This window comes from Bombyx mandarina, chromosome 22 (genome assembly GCF_030267445.1).
Source record: "Bombyx mandarina strain Sakado chromosome 22, ASM3026744v2".
Classification (NCBI taxonomy): domain Eukaryota; kingdom Metazoa; phylum Arthropoda; class Insecta; order Lepidoptera; family Bombycidae; genus Bombyx; species Bombyx mandarina.
Window position 1 is genome coordinate 145018 of NC_143228.1, and position 10570 is coordinate 155587.

A 10570-nucleotide genomic window follows, 5' to 3' on the forward strand; every position below is an offset into this window, starting at 1 on the left:
AGCGGCTCGCTGCCGCTTTCGACTACATAGACGTTTACGAGTCCGTATCCCATACGTTATAATCTTACCGGTAATCAATGGCGCAAAACGTACGTAGTAAACCTTTTTCTTTGAAGTTAGCATTTTACAATGCCAACGGACTTGCGCGGCAACGCGATCAAATATACGAATTTCTCCGTGACTCCGTGGCCCGAAAGTCGCGAATTACGTCATGGTTAGGAATGACAGACTCACCGCTCCCAAGGGCGGGACTGCCATTTACTATAGGCGGGCCCTGCACGTTGTCCCTCTCGATACTCCCTCGCTCTTACATACCGAGGCGTCAGTGTGTCGTATCACGCGGACGGGACACCAGCCGATCGTCATCACATCCGTTTACCTCCCCCCGACAAGCCCCTCCTGAGCAGTGACATCGAGTCACTGTTCGGCATGGGAGACTCTGTCATCCTGGCAGGCCATTTAAATTGCCACCACACTAGGTGGAACTGCCATCGTTCGAATTTAAACGGTAGGCGTCTCGACGCATTTATAGACAACCTCACGTTCGAAGTAGTCGGCCCCCCAACTCCAACATGTTATCCGTATAACATCGCGCTCCACCCGAGCACTATAGACCTGGCACTGCTTAGGAACGTAACTTTGCGCTTGCGTTCCATCGAGGCATTGTCAGAGCTCGACTCAGACCACCGACCTGTCGTTATGCAGCTCGGTCGCCCCCACAAACCAGTCATAGTCACGAGGACCATGGTGGATTGTAAGAAGCTGAGCACAATCTTAGCAGAAGCCGCTCCACCAACCCTCCTTTACGGCCCGGGTTCGAATCTATCCTCCGAGGACACCGTCGAATCCATAAACATCATCACCGAACACATCTCCTCCGCAATCATAAGATCTTCTAAAGAAGTCGATGTGGAGGACAGCTTCCCCCGCATCAGACTGTCCCCCGAGCTTAGGAATCTCTTAAGAGTTAGGAACGCGGCAATCCGGGCCTACGATCGATATCCCACGGATTCAAACCGGATTCGGATGCGTCGTCTACAGCGGGAAGTCAAATCCCGCCTAAGCGACGCCCGAAATGAGAAATGGGATAGTTATTTAGGAGAACTCGCGCCCTCTCCTAGTATCTCTAACCAAGTATACTGGCAATTAGCTAGGACTCTCAAATCCAAAACTACTGTTACTATGCCTCCCCTCGTACGCCTTTCAGGTCAACCACTGGCTTACGATGACGATGATAAGGCAGAGCTGCTGGCCGATGCACTGGAAGAGCAGTGCATCGGTCAGCACTCAATACGCGGACTCCGAACACACCGACTTAGTCGACAGGGAGGTCGAGCGCAGAGCTTCCCTGCTATTCCCTGCTTCAGACGCATTACCCCTTATTACCACTAACGAAGTGAAAGATGCGATCCACAATCTACAACCTAAGAAGGCTCCCGGCTCCGACGGCATCCGCAACCGCGCCCTTAACATCTTACCAGTCCAACTGATAGCAATGTTGGCTGCCATTTTAAATGCCGCTATGACGCACTGCATCTTTCCCGCGGTGTAGAAAGAAGCGGACGTTATCGGTATACATAAGTCGGGCAAACCGAAAAACGAAACCGCTAGTTACCGTACAATTAGTCTCCTCCCGACGATAGGCAACATTTACGAACGACTCCTTCGGAAACGCCTCTGGGACTTCGTTACCGCGAACAGAATATTAAGAGACAAGCAGTTTGGATTCCGCGCTAAGCCGCGCTCACCTACACACGTTAGGGTGAAGCTGAAATAGCCTCTCAAGGCTATCAGCATAGTTATAAAAAAAAAAAACAATTAACGCTAATATTTTAAGAATGACTCGAGAATTTATCGATGACTAAAATGCAAAGTCAGATTTTTCAGATTCTAGATTACAGTATCGTTCTATTATCAATTTGAGATAATGTATTATATAAAACATCTGAGAGCGTCGAATAGTGTATTATTGGTTCAAACATGCTACGACCAGTGACTCTAGCGGTGGTCGTGGTCGCCTTGTTGTCGGCGGCGGGGGCGAGGCTGAGAGTTGACCCGCTCGTTGAGACCCGGAAGGGACTCATCAAGGGTCTTAGGTCCGAAAATGGAGAGTTCTCCAAGTTCCTGGGTGTGCCCTACGCGTTAGTAGACGAGGATAATCCTTTTGGGGTGAGTTTGATAGTTCGGTTTATTACTAATGTCGCTTTGAATAAAACAACATCCAATCATTTCAATTATACTGAGTTAATCGTTCGACGCTGATGAAGAAGTAGTTAGAAACCAAATATAAATATGACCAATTATATGACGTGCGCGCACTCACCCGCGACGGTTGCGCGTTTCGCATTTCCATAATTTGTAAAAATGACGTGTGTTTTAAAATGTAATAGCTGTAATGTTGTAATTATTGAGATGTTGTCGTAAATGTCGAACTTGCGTTACTCTAATAATTTACTCGTTCACTGTCCCACGCACAACTCTAGTTTGGTCCGTACGTCTTTCGTAGTTCAATCTGTTCAACTTTGGAATTCACTTCCTCTTAATGTTAGGATGATCACTGATCGCCTAACTTTCAAAATAAAGGTTCGCCAACTTTTTCTGGAGAAACTTAAAAACTTAACAATTTGACCTGCAATGTGTGTTCTGTGCAATATACTATTTTCTTGTACTATATATATATGTATATGTGGTTCTATTTCTCTGATAAATGTGTTATATTTTTAAGTTGTGTTTAAGTGTGTATATGAATATGTATGTGAATATGTGAGTATATGATAGAGATTATATGTAGATATATGTGTAAATTTTATATTATTATCATGATATAAAATTGTGTACGTTGTTTATGTGATTATATATATATATATACCGTGTATGTGTTTGTATATTGTATAATGTAGTTTGGTTATTTCACATTAAGTTATGCACCTACCACAGGATTCTCTACACCATCCTTGGTTGACTGGTAGAGAATGCCTCAGGCATTAAGTCCGCCATTGTACTTATGTGCATTAAGTTGAATAAATAAAAAATAAAAAAAATCCAAAATAAAGTGTCGGTAATCGATGAGGAGACACTTGTGCGGATCTGTGAATCATCATTTAAAGGTGATGAAATTAAGAAGTCGAAGTCCTTTTTCGCACGTTCTTGTCTTACGTGATCCACTTTTCATCATCCGTTATCGGCTTCTTTAAAAATGGTTCGGTTTCATTACGTCGTAATAAAGAATTACAAATGAGTACACGGTTCATTAGGTTTATTTTAGTAGGCTCGTGAGGTACGTACCCAAATATCGAGCTTTATTGTGTACCCAGTTTTTTCAAATGCACCAAAGCTGTTTTGTGGTCAATTCTCAGTTCTTCAGCTACGTCGTAACTACTGATATGCCGATCTTGCTCCACTTTTTCAAAAAGGCATCCATTTTATCCGTTATAGGGCGACCAGAGCGACGTGCATCTTTGACATCAAAATTTCCAGATTGAAAACGCTTAAACCAAACCTGTGCTACTGTCACAGACACTGCACTAGGTCCATAAACATCGCAAATGTTTTTCGCGGCTTGCGTTGCATTTTTACCTTTTTAGTAGTAATATTTTAAAATGTATCGAATTTCTTCATTAGATTCACTCATCTTGACAGTACGAAACATAAATAAAAATCACACATTTTCCTAATTTGAATTTGGAATTATCTCTTTAAAATTTAAACTTTTAATAATACCAAAACCAGCCAGATACAAATAGTATAGCCAAAGAGATTTTATTACAAGTTCATACATACTATAATGCGAAAAATTCCATTCTAACCAAATACAACAAATTATAAATACCTAATTGTCGGTGTTCGTTTCAGTCCTCAATGCCGCACCCCGGCTTCGAGGAGACATTCGAGGCGTTCGACGATTCCGTGGTTTGTCCTCAACTCACCGACAATGTCGCGGTCGGAAGCCTCCAGTGCTTGAACCTGAACATCTACGTGCCCAACACGGCGACGTCGCGGAATAAGCGCCCGGTGATGATTTGGATCCACGGAGGGGGCTTCATGTCCGGCAGCGGAACTAGCAGAGATTACTCCTTCGAAGATCTGGTCCGACATGACGTTATCATTGTGTCGGTTAACTACCGGCTTGGAGCGTTTGGATTCTTTTGTTTGGACAGCGCCGATGTTCCTGGGAATCAGGGGTTGAAGGACCAAGTTCTTGCTTTAAAATGGATCAAGGAAAATATCGAGGCTTTCGGGGGAGATACCTCTAAGATAACTCTGTTCGGGGAAAGTGCGGGAGGCGTCGCCGTCGAGCTACACCTACTAACCGAGCAAGAGAAGTTCTTCAATCGGGCCATCATTCAGAGCGGATCTGTCTTTATTCCTGGAGCCATCACGAAACCTGACAACAGTATCCCGATACGAATGGCCAGCCGATTGGGATTCGAAACTGGCAATTTCGTAGAAGCTATAGCGTTTTTAGCCGATCAAGACCCGCTCCTGGTGGTCGAAGCGACTAAATCTGATGGCCCGGTCACTTTGACGGACGCCACCTTCGGCTCGTTCACAGCTTGTATCGAAAATGAATATAATGGAGTTTATAGATTTCTTGCTAATACTCCAGAAAATTTAGACCCTAAAAAGCTTCGCAATATTCCGGTTATCTACGGAGTGAACGATCATGAAATGCTAATTCTGCATGCCTTCATCAGCCCGGAGCAGTATGAGCAGCCGGCCATTAGAAACTACATGAAAATAGCTTTCGACTTGAAGGAGAACGAGATAGAAGAAGACGTAACTCATTTCTACATCGCAGACGAACCCTTCAATCCGGAGGTCTTTGATAAATTCATTAATTTTGCTTCAAACTACCTCTTTAACTATCCCGTCGAGCGGTCCCTTAAGAAGATATTGAGCGCGGGCAACGAAGACATATATTACTATGTATTCTCGTACGATGGCGGTCGAAACGTTATGAAGAAACATCTTGGAATAACAGCGCCGGGCGCGGCGCACGCGGACGAGCTCGGCTACCTGCTGGCCGTGGACTTGCAGCCGGGCGAGCTTGTTGCGGAGGAGGATCAACTAGTCATCGACAGAATCACTACGCTTTGGACCAATTTTGCTAAGTTCGGGTATGTCAGATTTATATTATTAAAAATAAAACTAAGCCTGTAGGTGTCTACGTACTTCTCTTTGTTTGTCCTCTTTGCGCAGCTAAACTATTCATCCTTTGTCGGCACTCCGGTCGGTACTGGATTCTCTGTCCTGGAACCAGCAGCAATAAACGCACGGTCGATAGCGCGCAAGTTGTTTTAAGAAATCGATGTTTTGCATACAATTTGTGGAACGTGACCGCGTTTTACTAGTAGATAATTGAAATCTTCATTTAGTATGATTTATCTGCCTACATACTCGTATTACAGAGGAGGTGAGCAAACGAGTCATGAACTATCCCGCGCCATTAATTAACACAGTCAATAAACGTTAAATGATGTTCAAATTTACATGTTTCATTGTCGGTAGGGCGCGTTGTGAGCCCGCGCGAGCAGGTGCCACAATCCTGCATATTTCTACCAAATTAGTAAGAAATGGGTATCAAATACTGATCGACTTTCCGAGGGATGATTATTAAAATAAACTTGGATTAGAAAAACTTGTATATTAAAGTAAAAAATCAATAATCTAGGATACATGTCACTTATGACAAGGGTATCATGACAACGGATTTGCGTATTACAGCGCTCTCTAGTGACGGTTTTAGGAGTTGGAAAAAACAGGGTGAACATTCCGCCCACCATGAACTACAAAAGTTCATAGCCAACAATGAGGCCATCAAATTTTACATGTACAATTAACATCTCCATGAAACCGTAACATCTTAACCTAATAGTAATCAATAAAGAACTGCTCAACATGAACTAAATATAAACTTACACATTAAAGAAACCATAATAACGACAAAGTTCAGTCAAGGGTTGCTTTTAAACAGTTCGTACTTACTTACAACTAAACAATAACAAAATACTTAATAGCTGATGCATCCAAAGATACATTTAAGTTACATACATTGCATGAAATATCTACAGTTATTCAGGTAAGTAATGTTAAAAAGCGATAGGCAAAATGCAAAGTTTGGAGACTGGTCTTACAATTTTAGATTTCTTACATTTGATAGTACCCTTGTGACATTATCTGGAAGTCAGTATGCTCTGGTACGACCTTGACCATTCGATACATCTTAACTATGTCCGCTGCGAAACATATAGGATAAGTACGCCATTTCATAATTATGTGTCGTAACTCTGGTTGAAGCCTTGGACCTACCAATAAATCATTGTTCAATGACTTGCCGCTGGTACCCTTACACGAAGCGTCGAAAACAACGCCGACCTTCGTTGTACTTTTGTCCTCGCGAACAACCAACTGCATGATGAGGTAGATAAACGCATCCTGGCTTAGCAGCTTCTTGTTTGTCATTAATTACTTCTATATGATTCATAGCCAGGTGGCTACATTTATTACCTTGGATTATTCTTGCTTCAAGAATGGATTATTTTCAAGTTTCTTCTTGAGCAAATGGATTGTTGTCGCGAAAAGGAAGACCTACAACATAACGACCCAAACTGTCCCTAGTTGTAGTGGATTCAAAGTATCTTTCACAGGATTCTTCTTCCTTGGATAAAAGTGGATGATGCTAGTCAGTTTCAATCTCCCAGAACTGACGCAGCAAATCATTGATTGAGTTGTCATGGGTATGTGCGCTAATAATGTAAGGAGTATCCCCACTAACTTAAACTCGTCCCGACAGGATCCATCCCAGCTGTGTATTTTGAGCTGTCAAGGTTCCAGGTGGATTTCTCAATATGCCTTCTGACAAAACCTGACCATACACATCAGCGCCCAGTAGAAGATCTATATTGCTTGGTGTACCATATCCTGGATCAGCCATCTGCAATTGCAACAATTCCGGCCAATCCTGTAATTGAATTTGCTGTGAAGGAAGAGTGGATGTTAGGCAGTTTAAAACATAGGCTTGAACAGGATAGCTAAAAGAGTTATATGTGGACTGTACTTTAAATTGAACCATATGTTTTACTGAAATACTAGATTTTTCTCCTCCTAAACCAGATATGGTACTTCGAACTGGCAACCTTCAAAGCTGCAAAAGTTGAACTGCGTGTTCACTAATAAACGAGGCTTAAGAGCCCTGATCCAACAATGTCCTAAGTGTGTGGTACATACCCTTGCTGGATACATTAACTAATGCGGTAGCTAACATTACTTGACTACTTGATCTCATTTCACTGTTAGAAAAATGGCTGACAACACGCTCCACGTGATCCGCCGCCTGCGGTTCTTGTGCTGGCTCCCGCTGTTGATTAGCGGGCTGACTAGGGCCCGCCAGGGCCGGATTGTGTGTGCCGCCTTCCTGGTGCAGCAGCGAGTGATGACGTCGGCCACAGCGCCGACAAGCCGTGCGTCGTTTGCACTGTGTTACCGAATGGTTAGCTCCGAAGCAATTGAAACACAGTTTTCTCTTCTGGATGAAGTCCCGGCGATTCCCGATGGCTTCTTGTACAAATTTCTTGCATTGATAAAGCAAGTGATGTCCCGAACAGAATGGGCAGGATACAGACGTCGTCACGCTGAACACCTTCGGTTTATCCGCTGCATCTTTGCCTCTAAACTCTCTTCTTTGGTTTGGTTCTAAAAACTCGAGTGCTCGATATCTTGATTCCAGGAATGATTGGAACTCGCTTAGTGTAGGCAATCGATCAGCCTGTTCGCTTAGTTTTTGTTCCCATTGTTTCTGGGATTCATTATCCAATTTTATTGTGATGAGATATATAATCAGGATGTCCCATGTCGATACAGGTATACCAAGGTTAGATAAAGCGTGCAAGCAATCATTTGTCGTATCGAGTATTTGTTTAACACCGTTGGATGACTCTGAAGATAAAGCCCTTTGGCCCACCAGCCTGGCCAGAATGCTGTTCGCGATGTAACGTTTGTTATTGTACCTTTTGTTTAATAGCTATAATCGTTATTTTCGCATCCCAATATAACATTCTGGTGATTTTCTTCAAACTAACCAGTGTTGTTCCAATAATTGCAATCTCGTTTCGATATATTCCCTTGTTATTCTAGACGCAGGTGACTTTTTGAAATTAATCTTTGCCTTAAATATCTTATTTTGAATATCGGTTTTTTAATATAACTGTCCGGGCCCATTCTTCACATTCACTAATACTTAGCAACGAAATCGTTTTGTGTTAATTACGGTTTGTAACATTCTTTGCACTTAAAATTGTTGTTTATCATTAGTTGTTTTCTTATCTGGCTCGTATTGGACCATGATCGACTTTCCGAGGGATGATTATTAAAATAAACTTGGATTAGAAAAACTTGTATATTAAAGTAAAAAATCAATAATCTAGGATACATGTCACTTATGACAAGGGTATCATGACAACGGATTTGCGTATTACAGCGCTCTCTAGTGACGGTTTTAGGAGTTGGAAAAAACAGGGTGAACAAATACGTTAGCGCCGTGATGTCCGAGCATTCGGTAACCACTTAACGCCAGAAGGGCCGTTAACTGGACTGTGCAACTGTTACAATAAAAGCTACTTTATTATTGTAAAATTTATTATAAGTTGATATTATTTATTCATTGTGTACATTTCATTGTCAGCAATCCGACCCCTGAAACATCTGACCTCCTGCCAGTCGTGTGGTCGCCAGTGACGGCGAGCAGGCGGCCCTTCCTGGAGATCGGCGCCGACTTCGGACTCAAGAGCAGGCCTTTCCACGACCGCATGGCCTTCTGGGATCTCTTCTACAAGCTGTATGGAAAACTGGAACGCATTCACTAATGCCTTGCAATAATGTTATAGCTTATAAAGAGAGAAGAGAGCCTTGTCAGATGTGAAGCGATCGAAAATAAATGCTGTGTTATTCAAAAACGCTTGTATTGTCTATCATTGGCTTTTCCACAAGTTTTCCAAAGGGTTCCACTATCGGTTTTCGAAAATTTCCTTATTTACGAGTTCGGCGCGTAAGAATCATAAAAATGACACACACTTGGGCAGCTCTATCAAGATCAGTTCTTCACTGAACCTACCATCCAAAGACAGCTCATGGTTCTAAATTACTTTGACTAGTTTTTCTAGGTTTCATCTCTATTATTACTTTCAAACAATTCCAACACTAATAGCAAATTAATTAATAATTGTGAGAATTCTTCACTGGCGATGTTTTTATTAAATTTGAGGACCAAGAAAAATTGTAGCTTTACCTTTTGCTTCTAACAACTAGGGAAAAAATAAATAAAAAATGTGAATACCACATATGTAATTTGAATGTAACTGAGTATTGGCAGTGTGTGGAGGAGCGGAGGCGACTCGAACACATTCTCAGGCTCAGCAATGCGTTCAGTTTTCTCTTTTTGTTACCTGCCTAAAGTTCCGTCCTTGTTAGCCACGCGACTCCATGACTGCTCTAGATTACGAATAGGACAATTCAACTAGGCCTTTTCGCCTTCACAAAGGTTCGTATTCTTGTTTAACCCAAGTTTCATACCTCGCACTTTAACAAATTTGCTACAAATTTGTAACAAAAACAATCATCTTTAGATATACACTTTCACTTCTTTTCTTTCTATCCGATGTCCGATGACAATCTGGCCCACAGCGCGAAAGAGAAGGCTGACCTTCTGGTCAAACTCTTCGCCTCGAACTCGACTGTGGACGACGGGGGTGCCACACCACCGAACATCCCCCGGTGTGATAGCTCCCTGCCGGAAATCTGCTTCACACAGTGTGCAGTCAGGCGGGAGCTCAGACTCCTGGACGTCCATAAGTCGAGTGGGCCAGACGGCATCCCCGCAGTGGTTTTGAAAACGTGCGCCCCTGAGCTGACACCTGCGCTAACGCGTTTGTATCGCCTCTCTTATTGCACTAACAGGGTTCCGTCTTCGTGGAAGACCGCCCACGTCCACCTACGGTTTCCGTCACGGTCGCTCAGCTGGCGATCTTCTTGTATACCTTACTCACAGGTGGGCTGAAGCCTTGGAGAGCAATGGCGAGGCTCTTGCTGTGAGCCTTGATATCGCGAAGGCCTTCGACAGGGTCTGGCATAGGGCACTTCTATCGAAGTTACCATCTTACGGAATCCCCGAGGGTCTCTGCAAGTGGATCGCTAGCTTTTTGGATGGGCGGAGCATCACGGTCGTTGTAGACGGTGACTGTTCTGATACCATGACCATTAACGCTGGCGTTCCACAAGGTTCGGTGCTCTCCCCCACGCTTTTCATTCTGTATATCAATGACATGCTGTCTATTGATGGCATGCATTGCTATGCAGATGATAGCACGGGGGATGCGCGATATATCGGCCATCAGAGTCTCTCTCGGAGCGTGGTGCAAGAGAGACGATCAAAACTTGTGTCTGAAGTAGAGAACTCTCTGGGGCGAGTCTCCAAATGGGGTGAATCGAACTTAGTTCAATTCAACCCGTTGAAGACACAGGTTTGCGCGTTCACTGCGAAGAAGGACCCCTTTGTCATGGCGCCGCAATTCCAAGG

At 43.3% G+C, this 10570-nt stretch overlaps 2 protein-coding genes across 2 annotated transcripts; one reads left to right on the plus strand and one right to left on the minus strand.

Annotated features, from left to right (window-relative positions):
• Positions 1-1846: 1846 nt before the first annotated feature.
• On the plus strand, positions 1847-8951 carry LOC114247105 (esterase FE4-like). Its single transcript, XM_089736744.1, has 3 exons — positions 1847-2169; positions 3853-5117; positions 8681-8951. The coding sequence occupies exons 1-3, from the start codon at positions 1981-1983 to the stop codon at positions 8859-8861; spliced, it is 1635 nt and encodes a 544-aa protein (XP_089592870.1). The 5' UTR covers positions 1847-1980; the 3' UTR covers positions 8862-8951.
• Positions 5684-8551, minus strand: LOC149500269 (uncharacterized). The gene is made up of 3 exons (XM_089736733.1): positions 8528-8551; positions 7228-8020; positions 5684-6961 (listed from the first exon to the last, which is right to left on the minus strand). Exons 1-3 carry the CDS (start codon positions 8549-8551, stop codon positions 6927-6929), a joined length of 852 nt encoding a protein of 283 aa, XP_089592859.1. The 3' UTR covers positions 5684-6926.
• Positions 8952-10570: the final 1619 nt, after the last annotated feature.

Coding starts and splice junctions, on each gene's coding strand:
- LOC114247105 (XM_089736744.1), top strand. CDS start 1,981: ATGCTACGACCAGTGACTCTAGCGGTGGTCGTGGTCGCCTTGTTGTCG. Junction 2,170..3,852: donor ACGAGGATAATCCTTTTGGG/GTGAGTTTGATA, acceptor TGTTCGTTTCAG/TCCTCAATGCCGCACCCCGG. Junction 5,118..8,680: donor ACCAATTTTGCTAAGTTCGG/GTATGTCAGATT, acceptor TTTCATTGTCAG/CAATCCGACCCCTGAAACAT.
- LOC149500269 (XM_089736733.1), bottom strand. CDS start 8,551: ATGCTCGGACATCACGGCGCTAAC. Junction 8,021..8,527: donor TCGGACATCACGGCGCTAAC/GTATTTGTTCAC, acceptor TAACGATTATAG/CTATTAAACAAAAGGTACAA. Junction 6,962..7,227: donor AGTTAATGTATCCAGCAAGG/GTATGTACCACA, acceptor ATTCAATTACAG/GATTGGCCGGAATTGTTGCA.